The 19869-nt window shown below is 43.9% G+C and overlaps 1 protein-coding gene across 3 annotated transcripts; it reads right to left on the reverse strand.

Moving 5' to 3' along the window:
• Positions 1 to 435: 435 nt before the first annotated feature.
• rusc1 (RUN and SH3 domain containing 1) lies at positions 436 to 18683 on the reverse strand. 3 transcript variants are annotated; one of them, XM_086311698.1, is made up of 12 exons: positions 18582 to 18683; positions 12824 to 16141; positions 9902 to 10780; positions 8688 to 8810; positions 8523 to 8599; positions 7891 to 8065; positions 7427 to 7532; positions 6081 to 6127; positions 4550 to 5070; positions 4213 to 4457; positions 3881 to 4048; positions 436 to 2870 (listed from the first exon to the last, which is right to left on the reverse strand). In XM_086311698.1, the coding sequence occupies exons 2-12, from the start codon at positions 16020 to 16022 to the stop codon at positions 2705 to 2707; spliced, it is 5706 nt and encodes a 1901-aa protein (XP_086167824.1). In that variant the 5' UTR covers positions 16023 to 16141; positions 18582 to 18683; the 3' UTR covers positions 436 to 2704. The 3 variants fall into 3 exon arrangements, with proteins under 3 accessions (XP_086167824.1, XP_086167825.1, XP_086167827.1); XM_086311699.1 differs by having other exon boundaries at positions 18507 to 18635; XM_086311701.1 differs by lacking the exon at positions 9902 to 10780.
• Between the last annotated feature and the right edge of the window lie 1186 nt (positions 18684 to 19869).

Here is a 19869-nt window from a genome sequence, read left to right on the forward strand (position 1 = left end):
TTATGAGCTTTCCTCATTTCCTCTGTAATCTTGCACATTTCAGACATCAACAAATAAATGAAATGCAATCGATATTAAGAAACATGCAAAGTCCATGGCTCAGAGTTCAAAATAATCCTTATTTATCTTACACTGGACCTTGTTTAGATGGACTGCTGTCCTCACAGTCAGAGCTGTGTCCCTGAGATGTCTTAATTAAGGGCATCCCCTCTCCATGACAACATGAAGATCCAAGAAAGATCCAGAAAAACCTGACTGAACTGAGATTATGGCTCATTCACTACCTCCACATAAAATAATCTCATTATTTTAAACTTTAGCATGCTTACTTTGAGCATCCACCATTGTAACACATAAACAGGTTCTCTTCAGTATAGAGCTGAGGTTCTGGCTTAATAGGGGATTTTACATGAACTATAGTGCAAAAAAAAAATGACTCCAACAGGTGATCATGTTTGGTTTATACATATTTTATTTGGTGTATTTACAAACAAGCACATGCAGGAGCTGAACAGTGACTGACACTAGAGGGGCACTCTATACGCAACAGTAGGACAACGGGATGTCTACGGGCTACATGACACCAGAGAGGAGAGGGAGGAACAGAACTAACTGTCACTCACACACACAAGTGAAAGTGCAGGATGCGCTGACAGAGAAGTGCTCGAACTCATCTCTGCTTTCACTTCACATACACGCACATACACACGGCCATGCGTGCATTTTCGCACACGAAAAACCCGGATAATTAGCGAGCTATTCCTTTCAGAAACCTCAAGATCAATAAATAATACATCCCATAAATAAATAGCTTTTAAACAAATGCATTTAATCTCACATCGGAAAGAAACAAACTAAATGTGTCTACTGATATTTTATCTGTATCTAGACTTTGTTTCTTTTATTTCTTTTAATCACTTGTGTTGGCATTTTTTTTTCCTGAAAATGAGTTATGACACTGGTTTAAGTTAATGCTACTGGACTGTTGCCAGCAATCGCATGCTACACTGAAACTCTGCAGAACTGATCTTTTCCCTGATTGATCAATAGCAATGGAACTTTCCTGCTGATTGAATAGAGGTCCTTTAGCGTTAGCCTTTCCTGGCCGCTTAAAAATCGCCCTCCTTCTTTTTTTAATTTAAGCACTTATCGTTTTATGCTTCCGGTTTCCTCTTGCATGATAACATCAAATTAAAATCGACTTTATAACAAACTAAACACACTTCTAGTTGCGCATTTAAATATATGCATAGTCATAGATACAGATAACTAATAATTATGTGACACAAAACAACAGGTTTTTTTTTCTTTTCATTTAAGCAACAACAAAACAAACGAATCACTTCCACTGCTACCACTACCATTAATATCAATGATTATGATCGGCAAACATGGGGTTAAGATAAATACAAAAGCTGAGGTACGAGGTGAAGACCAGCCACCAAACCCACAGACTTGTAGCATTTATGAATCGACATCACATCTGGGGTTTTTCTCACTGCGTTCATTTGAAATTCAGACAGTGCCGAGAAAGCGGGGCAGACTTTTGTGAGGGTTTTTGCTAAAACCCACGGAGGCTCTGTGAGATTCTGGCTACAGGTCGCTGTCGTCTATAACTTTGTGGGATATCTAAGATGTTTTCATTCAGAGCATTCGTGGTACATTACAGTGCATACAGAGTTTAAAAGGTATGAGCTCAATTTAATCATGTTATGAATATGATGACAATGGCAATACATAAAGCGCACAATAGGGAAGATACTGGATTGCATACTTAAAATAAACACATATTCATTTGTTTTTGCATGTATGACATCCGCTTCATGTTGTTGCAAATGTAAAGATGAATAATCACTCCATCAATACGGCTGCAGCCTTAAGCTGCTACTTTCTCATATTTATCTACCTTTCTATCTATCTTGGTAATATCAATCTCGTTTTATATAGCTATATATTTATATATATATATTTTTATATGTATATTTATACAGTCAAATACAGTAGCAGAAACATGTCAAACACACATAAACTAGGTGAGAAAGATGAGAGGTCAATAAGGGTAAAAGGTCAATAGAACGGGTCTACACAGCTACAGTTCACTACATTACTACGCAGTATGCAACAGGAGCTACGGCCCACTACTCCGACATGCTTTCCCCACTCGACGACCTGCAGCCAGGCTGTCGACCGCCGCCTCCTCGCGACAGATAGCCGCTGATTTGAACGCACTCGAGTGTGACAGACTGCAAAGAATTTTGGCGATCGCTTTCAGATCAGCGGCCGGCAAGCAAGGCGGAAATGGAGAAAAAAGGCATTTGAAGGGATAATTCACTCGAGGATCAAAGGTCTTCTGGTTTGAAATGATCCAAGTTTGAGTCGAGTCATTATTTCGCACCATCTGCTCAATTCCTGCTGCTAAAATCTATTAGTTGAACGCTACCAAACTGAAATGATTGTGATGGGAAAAGCTCCAATATGTTCATAACGAGGGGGGGGGGGCTGCAGATTGCCTCTGATGCACATAAAGCACAACAGATGGTGTTATGCCCTTAACTCAAACTGTAACCGAGCCTGTGTGAAATATCCCTTTCAGAGTAGTGCAGCCTTACCATAACCTCTCAATACTCACCTAAATTATATATATATATATTTTTCATAATTATTTATTGATTTTTTTAGTGTTGATTAAGTGCAGCAGTTATGGTCACATGATGAGAGAGGTGTAGCCAATAGGTACCAGCCCCTCTTTGTCTCCCTGACGACAGCGAATCCAGTCTTGATCGACGCCTCCTAACACCACGAGCTCCTCCCCTTTGCGGAAGCTGAGCTCGGAACCGGATCCAGCGTGGTCACACAGCGTTCGCACCGACCTGGGACAGAAGACACTGTCTCAGCCGCAGTGATCGACGTTTACACCAGCCACAAAGAGTAACGTCAGCGTATAATGTCAGACGGGATGAGTCACCGTTTACAAGACTTCAGACTGATAACAGCAGCTATTCTGGTGTCTCTGGTATAACCCCTGCCGCCCTTATCAGTGGGGAAAAATATTGATTTGCAAAAGAAAAGACATAAAAATAACTGTGTCACCCACTGTGACCATATTAGTCTTTTGAAACCAGATCTGGGTGAAAAATAGAGGACACTGCACACTCACAAGGCAGACAAACCCTATCATCTAATTTACTCTGGATGGAAATGTAAAATTTGACTTGAAACCAGCGATTGAGACCATAAAATCATTGGGACAACTTACTGACATCACGGGTCAATTTTTTTTGTCACAGGTGTGTAAACAATGGGGCTTCTCAGATGAGAAGAGAGCATGCAGATTTGAGGCACTAGCTTGGTATCACTACTCATACCTTGAAGTTGGATCCATCTTTCATATGCAGACTAGGATCCCACTTGTGTAAAGGTCTGACCCAAAATTACACTGCTGTCATCTGATTTTTGCCAGTTTTGGGCTTTGAGATGTTACCATTCACTTAACAAAGACAGTCTACATCAGGGGTGTCCAACTCCAGTCCTCGACAGCTACTGTCCTGCAGCTTTTAGACGCATCCTTGCTCCGACACACCTCAATCAAATGGATGGCTTGTTATCACCTTTGCCAAACTTGATGGCGTGCTGAAGAGGTAATCCAACCATTTGATTCAGCTGTGTTGGAGTAGGGACGCATCTAAAAGCTGCAGGACAGTAGCTCTCGAGGACTGGAGTTGGAGACCCCTGGTCTACATTATAAAGGCCAATATAGGTCATATAAATGTATTTAAAACTTGGAAACAGAATCAGCGCTTGCAACAGTAACAGTGAGAAAACAGCAATGCTGTGTCATTGCTCCTTATCCATCATTGCCATCACTTTATGTCTGCTGTACCTGAGTGGTCTGGGTTTGTCCTTCATCTCCAGTGTGTCGACATCTTTCTCGGACTCTGATCCGGTCTCTCCCAGAGTCTCGGGGATCTTTCTCAGCATTGGTGTGGAGCTGCTGCTCACCATTCGGGTCAGCGCAGTGACACCGGGTGCAAACCACTGAGAGGGACGTCTGAGGAAAATTACAGAAACTTGGAAAATTACAAACAGGCATGAGTCACAGACAATTGTCTTCAGAAGCTGATTTAATTTAATTTATTCAATTGATTGATTATCAGTAAAACCAATTTCTGTAGTCTAGACTACATAATAACTATTACATATTTAATGACTGACCTGGTTGGTTGTGTGTGACCTGTCGGGCTGGTGGGAGTTTTGGAGGCTCCAAAGAGCCGGCCCAGACCCCAGGGAACCTGAGTACTACCGCTGACTGGAGTGTAGTCGCTTCCTGCCTGAGCCTGGAGATCTGGCAGATCTGTGTTCATCTCATCCTTCTTCACTGCAGAGAGGCTCAACTCAGCCAGATTCTGACTCAGTCGGCCTCCCCAGCGCACCACAGCACCCCATCCTTGTTGAATTACCTGTAAATAAAAAAAACAGATAAATTAATTTCTGCATAATCACACAATCATCATTGAATAGAAAGGCAGAGGAGTTGAACAGTTGTGGCTACCTGTCCTGCCTGCTGAGCGAGGCTGTCTTCCTCAACGTTAGGAGGAGGCAAATCTTCAATTTCTTTTTCCTGGACCCACAACAGTTGAGGACTCGTCTCCTCCTGAGTGACTGAAGCCTTTGTGGGTCCAAAACTGGTATCTGTTGACGCTGCCGATCCTCCATTATCTGAATTAGTCACAGGTGATGATTTAGCATCTTTAGCTGCCTGATGATCTGGGCTTCCAAAGTCTACTTCTGAGAGGCTTTCACTGTATCTGCTGTCTGGAGTTTTGGATTGAGACCCATTTATTGCTGTCTCATTTGTTGAAAGCTGGGATCCAGGATCCGGAAAGGGAGGGCTGGGGATCTCTGGCCTGTGACTCTCTGGCTCTAAATGGTGGTGCTGGAAGAGCAGGTCGAGGTTGAAGGTGAGCAGGCTCAGAGGCTGCAACACAAGGAGCAGCTCCTCAAACAGAGGCTGGCAGGCGGTCTGCGACAGACGCATAAAAGAGGTGGGGTGGTAATAGGTCTCCAGCACATCTGAGAAAAGAGAGCGCGCGAGAGAGAGAGAGAGAGAGAGAGGTCAGTTTCAGTATTTACATTTATGCTTGTAACCAGATTTGCACCACGACATGAAAATAATGGCATTTATCGCTGCTGTCAATGTATCGTTTAGAGAATCCAACTAAACAAATTCAGGACGTAAACACATGTCCACAGCTTTTACAAGAATATTCTCATGAATTCTTTTCAATGAAATTAATATGAGGAATATTAACAGCCTCTAGAGAAATATTAATGTTTACGTCTCGATCAAATGCAGCCGTATAAAAGGTTTGACATGCAAGAATAAGGTCCCAAATCCAATTAATAGTATTTTGCCATTAAGCTTCAATATTTGAAAAGAAATACGTACAAATTTCAACAGAACAAAATGCTGCATTTGAAAAATATTAATTAGTCCTGTATAGCATATACCTACATCAAGAAAACAGCCTGATTTGATGAAAGAGTTTTTCTGCTTTCCCGCGTCATCTGAAGTGCTTCGCTTTCCTTCTCTCTGGATGATTCATTTACTGAATCAATTGGAGATCTTCGAGTTTGAGAGTTAAAAAATGTGTAAAAATGAGTCTGGTTGCTCAGCAGGTGACCACGTACCCTATGGTCAGTGTTCGGTGGCACAGGTTGAGTCTGACCCACAGCCCTTTGCTGAGTGTCTTCCCCCTTTCTCTCTCAACACTTACCTGTTTTCTTCTGTAACCTCGTCTTACAGTGTCGCAAATCACCTGCTCTAACTTTGAACTGTGGACAGGTTCTTTTTACATGAACGCGTGACTGCTCTTCTCAATCAGCCCGTCACAGCAGCTGCTGTGGAGCTCACCTTTGCAGGAAATTCTGAAGTCACTGATCAGGCAAGCGGTCTCCTGATACTCTGAGTTCATTTCATTTATTCATCAAACAGGGGAAAATCCCCTGCATTTGCATCCCCACCCTGGCAAACTGCACCCTGCTCATAACTGCAACAACTGCTAGAAGAGAGGAAAACTTACCACTGCAAGACTGAAGGTAAGACAGCCAGAAGTCAAGAAGCTTGGTACTACGAGACAAAAACAGAAAGAAGATGAGTAACGAGGATACAAAGAAGATACGTGCACAGAAATTATTATGCAGTTTAGGCCGGATTTACTAAGTGGAGCAAATTACCAAATGCAGAAATGCGCCCATGGGAGTGGAAAGTTATGTGGGTGATCTACTAACAATGTGCTAATTTATAAACAAGAATGCAGGCAGTTGATTTCAGCATTCTGCAAGAGCAGCACAAATTAGCAGGTTAAAAACAAGCAGCCTCGATGAGGGTGTAGTAAAACAGTGCAAGTACAGGTTTTACTCAAGTGTTTCTCTCTGAAAACAGTGAGAGAATTCAGGAAAATGACAAGCAGTTGGAGGAGAGACAATATCTTTAATATAAGGTTGAACTCCACTGTTAGAAATGACTGAAGACTGAGTGTGAACCTGAGGACTGAGACTCCGGTGCAGCGCAGACGAGAGCTGCGTTACTACACACTATGTGTAACAGCTGACCTGCACCATGTGTAGGAGAACACAAATCACTATTTATTGTTGGTGTCTTACTGAAGATACTGTTACTGTGCCGCTATGCAAGTGCATGATCTGCTTTTTTGTTTCCTGCAGGCTGTATGAAGCGCTAAATACCTATTTCAGTCAATATTACATATTGTAAGATGAAGACATTTTTCTAACACATTAACAAAGATCCCGTTTTCATTTCAGCTCCACATTCCAATATGGTATGTAACAGCTCTGATAGAGAGGAGCAAAAATAAATAAATAAACTGAAATGAGACTAAATGCCTGAAACACTGAAAACCATCAGCTCACTCTAAAATATAACCCTGTTGCCTATTTAACATCAGGACTCTTCAGTTCACTTCAGTTTGGTTAAGTTAGGCTCCACTTCATCAAAATACCAGTATTACTACGGACCACAAATATGTGGAGCTCAGATCTAAGCGTGCAGAGTTAAGACCGAGCGAAGAGTTACAGGATGTAGTCGAACCTTTTACACACACTCACAACTTTGACCCATCCACCCATGTCGTTACGTACTCACACTGGTATCCTGTCATTCCAAATAAATGAACACTGCTAATGCAACTATCACAACAACACCAGGCACAAAATGTAACAAGTCTTTTTTCTATGTTCAATTTACTGCAATTTGAGGTATATGAGGTAAATGAATGCCACAAAATGGTTTTGTGGTTGCGCAGAACCATTAGTAAATCTGGCCTTGTGAGTGCAATAATAAAATGAATAGCATGCTCTTAAACGAGTCGTCAGTGGAGATCAAGGATTGTTAATAGCCACTGCTTACTTCAGTAGGCCGAGGAGGAATGCGTTGAACCTGTGTTTGCTCTGTCTGAGCTGGGGTAGCTCTCCAACTCGAACTTGCAGACTGAACAAGGCATGAGTTTTAGGACCTTGGAAGATCGGTTGGGAGGAAGAGGATAAAATGCACAGAGAGAGAGAGAGAGAGAGAGAGAGAGAGAGAGAGAGAGAGAGAGAGAGAGAGAGAGATCAATGAAGGACCTTACAGAAGTGAGTGAAAAATTGCTGTGAAGCTTGGCACTCGTAGGCCAATCAATATCTGTGTCCTGGTGTTCACTTTATTCAGCATTTTAGACGATAAACTCAACAAGTATTGACTGATGTGGGAGAAAAGTGGAGACAGACGAATTGCAGAGTTTATCACTATCAACCAGGAAACCAAACCTCAAGAGGAACAACAGGATAATATCTGATTTTTAATATCCACGGCTATGATGCATGATATGCTACCTGCCCTGGTTGAAGCCTGGACCAGACTCCAAGCAGAGTTTGGCCTTCTGCCTGCAATCAGGTCACTCTGGTAGGGTTTCAAGCCATCAGTCAGCAAGCTGTGGAGGGCGGGGCAGAGGCACTGCAGCACCAGACGGCCCAGTGATGGATTTATAGCGCTGTCTCCTGATAAGGCCTGAGGAGAGGAGAAGAAAGGAAGGGAGCACGGTTTGGGGGGGAAAAAAAATGGGTGTTTGGTGAGAAGGAAGATGTGCAGCGATTGGACAAGAAGATGAAAAGGATGACTCAAAGAGAGAGGGAGGGGTGGAAAAGGGGGATTGTGTGATGATGATCAACATGATGTAATGAGGGATGATTTGGGTGGTGAGTGAGCAGCAAGTTGACAAAGAAATTCTTGTGACTAAGAAACTGGGTTATCTTAAGATACTCTAGTACCCGATTAACTGAGGAAGACTGGAGGAAGGCACACAATAGTCAAAACAAGAAGGAAGAGGGGAAATATTTTCAAAGGTACATAATGAATTTAATACACCATGAAGTTTAGCCAAAAAAACATAGATTATAAAGGGTGACTAAAAATGAAAAAGCACACAGTCCTTCTAGCTACTGTCATCAAACCAGCAGGTACTGACCTTCTGAACCACAGTCCTTGAAGAACTGAACTGGGCCAATATGGCTTCCACTGCCACACTAACTGCGCCTACCAGGGCTAGAGAGGAGAACCGGGTGTAAAGCTGGTTAGAAGAGCGTGCACAGACAAACAAACGCACATCCTGCACATGTACATCCAACCCCACCTTTCTTTTCCTGTAGGCACAGAGAGGATAGGCCAAGACCTCTCATTGGATGCTTCACATCCTCGCCCATCCAGGGTGTGTCTGTCTTCAGCACAGAGCCAGCGAATGAGACACTGCGAACAGCTGACAGCGATGGTAAACAAAACCCCAAATAAATATATATCGCAATTACTTTGTATGCAAGTGATAAAAAAATACAAATTAACAAACTTAAAAAAAAATGAATCGCCACCAAAAGAAACAAAACAACTAAAATATTAGCATTATTAGCAGGAGCAGTTAAGCAATGAAGAAGCCAGATAGAAGCAGATGGAAGCAGTCGTTACTGCTGACGACAAACAGTGAGCGAGCACATCCTGTAGGATTACTGTGATGAGGTTTTCACAACTGGATCTGTGAACACAACTTTTTGTCTGCTTCAGGGCTAAACAGGATCCCATGCAATTAACCTCAACTCACACAAACACAGTTATACAAATACTCACATACTTAATATAGGCATACACGGAGGAACTGCAGAGCTAGGAACAAACAAGGGTAGGAACTACCACAAGAACCAGGTCAGAAGAAAGTACATCCATGTGCAAAGGGTAGGTGTAAAGTACATTTTGCTGTTTATATAAATGTATTTATATAAACTAGATCGATAAATGCAAATGTGTACAATGGACAGGATGCCGTGGATCTTAACCGAACACAGAACAAATAAAAATGAAAACTTTATTTATTTATTAGCATCACATCATCATCAAGCAGCTACTTAAGGTTCGCTTTGCATGAAATGCACGTGTCTGTGTGGGTACACCATGCAAAAACAAAAAGACGACAAGAACAATATCGGGACAAAGAGACAGACAGGTGAGGAAAGACAGACAGAGAGAGAGAGACAGTGATGAGAGTGACTCTAGACACCTTGTGACAGAAACAGCTGTTACCCTTCTGAAGGCCCTTTGCGGATTTGAAAGGACAGAGCAGATAAGACGTATCAGATGGCCTGCAGGGACACACCTTCTGATATATAAAACAGCTACAGTTACCTAGTTCTTTCAAATCTGCAAACCCCCGGGGCCATAGGTGACACAAGCGTGTAGGCCACCACATCCAGACGAGAGAAGAGAGACAGAAATAGAGACAGACAGAGAGATAGACAGACATGCGAGATGTCAGACAAGGAGAAAAAGTGTAAGATGTATGGAGAGAGAGAGAGATCTTACTCGCCACGCGTGACTGCAGAGGAGCCTGGTGGAGTTTTGGGGGTAGGGGGGGCGCCCTGGGCGGTATAGGAGGGTAGAGGTTTGGATAGTAGAGGGGAGCAGCGAGGGCAGGCAAGGTGTGCGAGCGGGGGAAAAGCGGGGAGCTGAGGGAGGAGCTTGCTGCACCGGGAGGGGGTGCTCCGGAGCGATGGGGAGGGGAGAGGGCTCCGATAGGAGAGAGGCGGGGGGGAGCCCCCCTGTGAAGAGGGCAGTTCTTAGGGTGGTACAGGTAATAGGTGGGGAGGGGAGGGAGATCTTTGGATGTCCTAGCCTTGATGCTGACCTGGTCTGTGTGTGAGAGTGAGCGCTTCTCTGAATACATCGAATCCCTAGCACCAATGCTGTTTGAATACATCATCATAACATCGATATTCTTATACGGTGTGGTGCAACCTGGAGCTTCAGCGGTGCTGCTAACAGACACGGCGTTGGCATCATTCTGCTTCTCTGAATCACTTTGGTAAAGGGAGTCAAGATTGCAGATTGACTCAGTTGCAAAGTCCCTTTCATTGGTTTTGGGATCGCTGTTATATTGGTAAGCTGAATGTGTGTTTTGCTTAAACTTATCCCCACAGTCACGTGGAGACTCTACACCAAAAGCAGCCGGGGATTCATCTTTAAACCCAGAGCTCGATTCATCTCTGTGGATACAAGCTGAGTGGACAGCAGGAGTCCACCGTGTGTTTCTGTGTGTGTCTGTGGGCCCTTGGCCTACATGACTGCGGGGCCTGGGATCTGCAAGGGGGTGGGAGTAACAGTAGCCTGGGCGAAAGGAAGGGATAGCGGTGTGGAGGAAGTAGGGTTGGGAGGACTGGGCGAGGGAGAGCGGGGGTGAGGAAACTGCTCGGTTCAAAGGGAGAGCAAGGCCAAAAAGTGCAGGAGTTCGGGTGGAGAGGGCAGACGCACAAGCATAAATGGTAATGAGGGAGCGATGATGCCAAAATGGAGACAACCGAATGGAAACAAACCAAACAGGATGGATAAGTGAGAAAAACAAGGAAGATAAAAGTAAGAAAGAGGCGGCAAAGAAATGGGAAGGAGAGAGAGATGCAGAACATGTTAGTGTCTGTTGAGAGAAAAAATGCACATGTGTATTCTAGCAGTCATCTTCAAAACACCATGCAGTATTTATTCCAGTCAAACGTCTGATTGACAGTTACACACCGACGGTGCATAGAAGTCAATGGAGCTGATTTATGAAGAGCAATAAACACAGTCTTTCGCTTAGGAGGGGTCTGACATGACAGGAAATGACACGGAGGCTGTAAAAGAATAATTACGGAGCAGTCTCACAGCTGCACGGTAGAAGGACTCGGTCTGTCATTCACTCGCTTAATTCATCATAATTAAAATGCCATTCCTGAAGAGTCATCCTACTACAACACGTGTTAAGAATCCACGTTTTCTTTGTGACATCAGATTTCTGTTTGACACCTGAGAGTTATGAGTGATAACCACAGTCAGTGACTGGTGTTGCTAAACGTTTTGTACTTTACTGCAGTGCGTGCTGTCATCACCTCCGGATCACCTTCTCTCTCACTCTCTGCTTTTAGTTTCTATCTCTCTCTACCTTCTTCCCCACCACCCCTCCCTTCTCCACCAGTACAGCAAAAACTGTACTGCTGAGTCAGTCAACAGATAACAGATTTCTGTTCCTTTCTGCTCAATCATCAGGCCCGCCTTTGTGGAAATTCAGAGTGGCACCCCGACTCTCGTTACACTGTATTTACCTTAAACTAAAAAAGGAGCTAGAAAGCAACCATACCTTGGTTAGACTTGAGCTGTGTCTGAACTGCAACAAATACATGATACTTCCTAGTTTTCTGACCCTGGCTGGCAGTAATTGGTCCATGTACTAAGATCCACCCCTTCAGCTCTTAAAGGTGTATACACCTATCCCCCAAACCTACCTCACTGCAGTGGTTTTGAGAAAAGATCTGAAACTTTTAACCTATAAATTTTTAACCTATAAATCATTTAGAAAAAATTATCCAGTCTTGGTTTTAAACACCCTGCTGTACATGAACAACTTAGTTTTAATGTAGCCTAATGTAGGACCATATGAGCTACGTAACCTGATCTGAGCTATCTGTGCTGCAGGGAGCAAAGGGTGGGGTGTTGGGGTGGAGACAGCATAAGTAAAAACACATAAATGTCCCAAAACTGGGATTCAAAACTATTAAAGAAGCAGAGAGAGGGGGGAGAAGGAAAATATTTCAGGATGCCAACAAAGAAAGAAAAAAACAAAAACAGGAAACAGGAAAAAGTCTGATTTAAAGTGAGTGAGCTCCATTATTCCTCTCCCCCTCAATCTGAAGAGTGGATGAATAATTGAATAAGTCTGTGATGACATCACACACTGATAACCCGTACAGGAAATACTGGCTGGAAAGTTTCCAACCTCCCCTTTCTCCTCATATTACCTTCACTAGCCTCACTATATTCTTCCATCTCTCACTGTTGTGTTCACATTTCTTACTCCCCTATCTAAAATCACCCTGTTTATCCCCTGCCATCGCATCATTGCATCATCCTTTTCAGTGACTCATGTTCCCGCTCCATCTCTCTTCCGTGGCTCCATTTATCATTTCCACAAATGAGTGTACTTTTTTTTTCATTTCCCTTGGCTTTCTGTTTCTTTTCATTGTAATGTCAAAGGATATTATTTGTGCATCACTGAAGAACTGAGCAAGACGACTGTGAGCGTGCCTTTTCCCCATCTGTTCCTCTCCATCATCTGCCCGTCCCAGATCTGTTCTGTCATCCAATTTGCTCTGACTTATTTTTGTGTGTTTACTTTCTTCTATGCACATGCACAGGCAGGACTGTACTTTGTGTTATTGAATATAACTTCCAATTTACTACCACTAAAATCACACTCACCTGAAGTTCTTGATTCAAAAGTCCGTCCTCCATCAGCTTGTCCTCTCACCTCCACCTCCTCCTTTAGTTTGTCCTTCCCTTCTTTTTCTTCCTTCTTAATTTCTTCCCCCTCCCACTCTCTGCCCAAGGTCCACAGGCTGCTGTCACTGACTGAGCAGCCAATCTTCTGTGATGGGCACAACTCTAGTTGCCCCCCCTCCTTATCAGCTCTCTGGAGCATTTCCTGCAGAGCAGCCATTGAGGTGAGGGCTGGCGGCGGCTGCATGAAGAGGGCCTGAGCCTGAGAGGTGTACTCCCACTGGCTGCCATCACTTCCCTCCTTATGTTTCCTCCACTTTAAGTTGTAGAGTATATCTGGATCTGGAGTGATTATTGTGGGGTCAGGATCGGGCTCAATGATCACCTTAGTCGGAGGAGAGGAGCTCTTGTTGCGGAAACGCAACTCTTTAAAGGTTGTGACCTTTGGAGCTGACCCTGGAGAGGTACCTGACGAATTGGGCTTCTTTTGGGTTTCCACATATGCCTTTCTCTTTTCTAGGGGTGGCAGCTGTGGTGGGGCTTCACACTCAGGTGTGAATGCTATCAGCCAATCAAAACGCTCAGGTTGTTCAGAGTTGGCGGGCAGAGTGCTGACTTTGAGGGATGGCAAACATGGAGGAATGGGTGGCAGAGGGCGAGGGGGAGGAGGAGGCGGCGGTGACTCTGGTGGCTCAGCAGAATAACGGGAAGCCCCAAAGCTCACATTCTTTGCTTTATCTTCATGTGTATTGCTTAAACTGTAGTACTGGTCGAATGCCAAGCCAGTGTTTTTCTTCCTTCTCCTTGCCATCTCAGTAAATGACGTTGTTCTCTGTGTGTCTCTGCCCTCCTCTTTCTTTTTGCCTTCTTCAGCTATATCTGCTTTTTGATCTCCCTCCAACTTTTCAGTGCCAACCCATTGATCTCTGGCCACCAGCTGTGTGTCAGGCTCACTTTCCTCTTCTCTGTACCGCAGACTGAACTCTTGCGACTCCAGAGATTTCGGTTTCATGAAATTATCTCCATCTCCCTCGTCTTCTAACCCCCCGACACAGACACCAAGCTCAGGGCTGAGTTTGAGGAGCTCAGCTTGGGTAAGTCCAGCAAGCATGAGCAGTTTCCGAATCTCTACATCCAATGCGTGGAAGGATGGTGGAGGAGGCAGCGCAGGTGGAGGTGGTATGGCAGGAGGAGAGGAAGAGGAGACTGAGATAACAGGTGGAGGAGGGAGTGGTGGGGGGCGGGTGGTAGGTGGGGGGAGGGACATGGGGGTCTTTTCCTGTTCGGCTTGAAGAGCCGCGAGGCGCTGCGCTTCCTTCCGTGCGAGGTGTCGCTTTCGAGGTGGAGGGATAGGAGGTGTTGGGGTGGGGATAGAGTGAGGTGGAGAAGGGGTGGTATACAGAGTGAGGTAAGGAACTGGCTTAGAAGCAGGGAGAGGAGGAATGGATGGTGGAGATGAAGGTAGGGATTTCTCACACCTAAAAGTGGTGAATGTGGGGGATGAGGAGTTAGGTGAGAAGGTAGACAATGTAGGAGAGGTGGAAACAGCAATGGAGGTGGTCTCTCTGCTGATATTTATGTAGGTGTGGAGGTCCGAGCTCACGCTGGCATGTCGCGCTGGAGGTTTTGGGGGTCTAGGTGGCGGTTCAACAGGGGAAGGTGTGAGGGAATCTGGAACGAGGGGATCTTCACAGTCTGACGGAGCGGTTAAGTCGACCCCGGCATCGGAAAACTCCTGAGATTCTCCCATCGTTCCATCATGTGTTTTATACAGCTTCCAGGGAATGTCAATGTTGCCCATTTCATCCATGACATCCGAAAGGTCCTGCTCATCCAGATCTCCAAGATCAAGTCCCTTCTCGTGGAGTCTGGCAATGTAGGTCAGTTTTACTTCCCTGTTCACCTTTTCCAAACGATCCAGGTGATCTAAGCGATCCCGCAGAACATCCCAGTGCTGTTCCCCGTCCAGATCCCAGCGAGCCACTTGGATCACCTGGCTGAACCGCTCCATTTTCCCAAATTCTCCGACCGATTCTAGAAAGTCAAGCAAGCCTAATTTGGTGACCTCAGAATCATCTTTGACTCCTAAGTAGTCAGGGGAAGGTGAGTCAAGCGCAGAAGGGTAACCCTCATCTGGGGAGCAAGGTGGACTCGGGGAATGAGATGTTAAACAGAAGGGATTTCGGTTCAGAGGGAGGGATGGAGGTGAGCGAGCAGGAGGCTTGCTATCAGGGCCTTGTAGGAGAGAGTGGTCTTTGGAGGAAAGAGAGACGGACAGATTGTCTTGATCTTGGGAAGAGCAGATGGAGGCAGATTGATCGGCACAGTCAGACTCCAGATCAGAACAGGAGCTGATGGAAGTGGAGGAAGAGGAGGTAGAAGAGGAGAGCGAGAACTCCAGGAGGGAGGGAGGACAGTCGCAGCACGAGGGGACCAGGGTGTCATCATCTTCATCGTCATCGTTATCGTCCTCTTCATCATCAATCTCAATATCCCCGCTGCTCTCTTCCTCATCATCTTCCTCCACCTTTGCATTTTTCTTATTGTCTACTTCAGTGTTTTCATCTGAAATCTTCTCTTCATTTTCCAGACTGGCAGCAGGGCAGGCAGAAATTTCCATCTGGGCCTTTGCCTGTGCCTGCTCCTTGGCCCCGGTCCCATCCTGCCTCAGGGGCATCGGGGCCGGTGGAGGCGGTAGCTGCAGTTGATGTCTGAGGGAGATGGTGTTGTTGTTGTTGTGGTTGTGGTTGAACATGCTGTTGTTGTCCTGCGGGGATCGGCCATCACAGCATAGACACGGGAGGCTCGGCTCGTTGCAGTTCGGGTCAACAGGAAGAACCGAGGGAAGCGGAGGAGGCGGATCCGCTGCGGGTACAATTTGAGTTGCTGCAGATGCACGGGCATTCTTGGGTTTGGGTTTAGCTAGTTTAGAGACAGTAGAACCCTGTTTCTGTGAGCTTAACCTGGACTGGCTTACTGGAGCTCGAGGCTGTACGCCCACTCTGGTCCTGGAGGGAGCAGTGGGACCCTTGGTGGCCCGGCGTGGGGACGGCGTGGTGATTGTGTTCATGTTTTTATCCTCCCTCTGAAACCCAGGGCCGTGAGACTTTGGTGCAGCTAAGTTATTGGTCCGTCTGCTGACGTCAAAGCGCCGCGGTTTCGGCGGCTGAGAGGACTGCATTGTGGGAATGGGACTTTTTTGGATATTCTGATATTTCTGTTGCTATGGAAACAAGTATTGTAGAGCCTCCAAACTATGACGCGCCGTGACAGTCACATCTTGGCGTGACTCCCAAGATCCTGTAACATCAAAGAAGACACACAGTGAATAACAAATACGAGCAGCTTCTGCTCATCGCAGAGCGATTTCTTACTCTACACATGTTTGCATATTAGGTTTAAGCTTTGAAGCGAACCCATCATCGAGACTATTCATTAAAAGGCAACTGCTTTTGAGGGTTTTCTGTTCTGTAATTATCACAGCCCGGGAAGTCACACACTGTGACTCACAGTTAGAGTAGCACATTGTCAAGCATTGCCCCTTAAAATAAATACGTTGAGAACTCTTAGTAGTTAATTTTAATTCCTCTGTGTGTGTGTGTGTTGAGGTGGGATTTTTTCTTTTAGTATTAAAGGTGAGCATACCAATCCAAACAATAAATGCAAAACCAACCAAAAGTGAAAAACAAACAAACAAATAAAATATTTAAAACCAAGTGCAGCAGATTACACTGCTGTGTAACACGGTGTTAAATTATAACTGTACACTTTCACACAAAGTCTGGTTTACATTGTTTGAATTTTTATTATTATTTACTACATCCTTTCAAGCATTTATCAAATATAAACAGGTCAAATAAAGGTTAGTTTTTCCTGCAGGAAGTCAAACAAATCTGCTAACACATGCAGAGCAACCAGGATCATTACAGGTTTGATAGAAATATATAAGCCGGTGTGATGGTACTTAAATATAAGATTTGAAAACTAGATATCCAAATGCCATTCTGTCCTATCGTCAAAAAAAAATATGGAAAAGATTTGCTCTTTCCATCCCACAGCCTCTCCAGCAGTCAGTTTCACTGAAAGTGAATCAGCAAGAGTCATAATCAAATAATCATTTAACCCTGTGAGGTCTTAGTCATCATTGATAAGCCCTGACCATATGCTGTGGATACAAATCAAAGGGACTTTTTCTTGAGAAAAAATGCAAATAATTTTTTAGACTTTTTTTATACTGGCAAACTGGCTCTCTAATGTGGCAGTGGTTTACATCTTTGCCTAAAAAAATGAAAGATTTCCGGTTTGATCCTGGAAGGAAATCTGCCAAATTAAACATGAAGAGCTACTCACTGTGTCGGCCCCTTGTGAATGAGAGAGCAGCTAAAAGTAGCTCTATTATTTAGACTAGCAGAATTATTCTTAAAGCCAAAAATTAAATATTCTGATAGCTTTAGATATTAAATATTATATAAATATATTTAGATATTAAAATATTAAATATTCTGACACCTTAGGAATAAGATTTAGAGGTACTATGGTAGGTACTGAGACCTCTAAAGACCACAGCTGGGACTCATCTGTTTGGAAAAATGTAGCCCTAACATATAAAATGTATGTTAGGGCTTAAAATGACTATTAATATGATCAAAAATATTATTCAGATCTGGGCACCTGTCCAGAGTGAACCCTACAATATCTGGGATAAGCTCCAGCGTCCCTGGGAATAATAATATCCACATAAACAAAAAATTACATTGTCATAATGGTGAGATGATGCAAACGGTGATAATAGTGTAATACAGAAGGTGGTGTCTTCCATACAAAATTTCGAATACTTAATTTCTGCAATCTTGCAGCTAAATAGATACTTTTAGAGCTTCTCTATTTGTATGCAGTGCTTCTGCAAGATACCTTCACGGCTCCTTTCATCTGCTGGTGTCACACAACACCCAACTATTCAAACACCCACCCACACACATGAAATGATTCTCCTTGTAATAATAATTGTCAGCTAATTTATAGTCTGATAACTGTCATCAGTTATGCTCGTCTTCACTGGGCTATGATATTCATGGAAATCTGGATCAAAAGAAACAAATAACAAAGAAAACACACATACATTTAAGTGGAGCATGAAATAATCACTCAGCGGTAGAGAACAACACCCAGTCTGCTTTTTAAAAGCCCATCTACTGAAGGCTATTGCTCATATATTCCTCCACAGTGCCCTTCACATCACTGAAGAATATAAATCACTGGAGTGCCTGTTTACACTGCTGGGCCTCCGTCGGGATGGCCCTTAGCAAACTAAGCCTTGAAATAAAATATAAAACACAGCATACCGTCATATGTAATGCAATCCGTCCTGTGCTCAGAGTTTAACCCTGTATCTATTGATCCCACTGAGCTGATGGAGACAGGGGTGGATGGGTGGAGGAGGGAGGAGGGGAGTACCTCCAACCCGCATCGCTCTGATAAACGGGCCCATACGCCCCTATTACAACTCAGACAAAAACCATCATTTTCACACTACAATTAGAACAGACAAAACAGTTATTTGCGTATTTACGCAAAGCTATCTAATCCGACAAATGCCACCGCGAACAGAGGAATTTATTGTCTTATCCTACGCAGTCTCGGGGGGGTAAGAGGAGGATTTTCTTACCCGATCGTCTCATGCAGGTTCGCTTGAAAGACATCTACATGCACGATAAAGCTGATAAAAATGCACTTGACTCACATTCAGATAAAGATGGATGAAGGTCTCCATCTCGTCGGGCTCTCTCACATCCCCAGTCCGTGAGAATGTGAATCTCGAATAGCCTCAGCATCTGTCTTCTCGCGAGCATCCAGAAATCCCCCCACCTCCCCCGATCAAACCACACCCCTTACCCCTCGCCTTATCATCACATTCAGTTAATCTATAGTCCTTTTTAGCTTTGCCTCCTTAAAATAATGAGTCTCAAGTGTTCACCGCCCAATTATCATGATTTATGCATTTGGTGATTTCTTTAACAGAAAATTAACTCATATAAAAAAGTCATATTTAATTGCGTTTAACTGCAATTTAAATACATATAGAAAAGGACAAAATTATTATCCTATCCACACACACACACACACACACACACACACACACACACAATTATTTCTATTTGTACATAATAACAAAATTATTTCAGAAACAAATACCATGACCAAAATTATTAGCCCGCTGAAAAACGGATCTTTTTATTGAGCTATATCATGAACCACTGCTGTGCAATGACATGCTATTATTTTGTAGTGCTCAAAGCTCAAGCTGACGGTTATCCTCCAAGTTAAACACAGTATAAAAATGTCAGCAAGGGTTTGAGTCGTCACTTGAGTAAAAATCATGCCAAAAACAGAAGATATCAGTTATGAGTCGAGAAAAAGACTTATTCATGCTGATAAAGCAGTAGATGGATATAAAACAGTATCACAGCATATCCAAGTGTCAAGAACTGGAGTGAGAAGTATCATCAAGAAATTCAAAGGGAGCCACACAATACAGACCAAGTCTCGTAGACGTAGGAAGCAAAAGATTTCAAACACTCTGGAAAGAAAAACTGAGAAATTTTGAAGTCAGACTAAAGTATGCTAAATATGCTGAGTGCTTTCCTCAGATGAGCTGAATCTAGAGCAGGGATGCTGCTTATGTTTGGAGAAAGAAGGGAGAGAAATACAACCCAAAGAACACCCGTATTGGGGGTACATCATGGTGGGGATGCTTCAGTGCATTTGGAATTGGGAATCTCATGAAAGTGGAAGGAATCACAAAGAAATAAGGATATGTGAAGATTCTGGAAGAAAACCTCAAGCAGTCATCGCTTTGTTTTCCAAGGTGACAGTGACTTAAAACATTTGTTGCCTCTGTTGAAGAACTGCTTCCAGATGGCCAAAGTGAACATTACAGACTGGTCTGCACAAAGCCCTGACTTTGTAAATCTGTCGGGAAGACCATCAAATCTGGAGGAGCTTGAGAGCTGGGCTGAGATTGCTCAGAC

The sequence above is a fragment of the Aulonocara sp. 'chitande type north' Nkhata Bay genome, linkage group LG11 (assembly GCF_057382095.1).
Source record: "Aulonocara sp. 'chitande type north' Nkhata Bay isolate Kocher_YH1m ecotype deep benthic linkage group LG11, A_spYH_male_GT1.1, whole genome shotgun sequence".
NCBI lineage: Eukaryota > Metazoa > Chordata > Actinopteri > Cichliformes > Cichlidae > Aulonocara > Aulonocara sp. 'chitande type north' Nkhata Bay.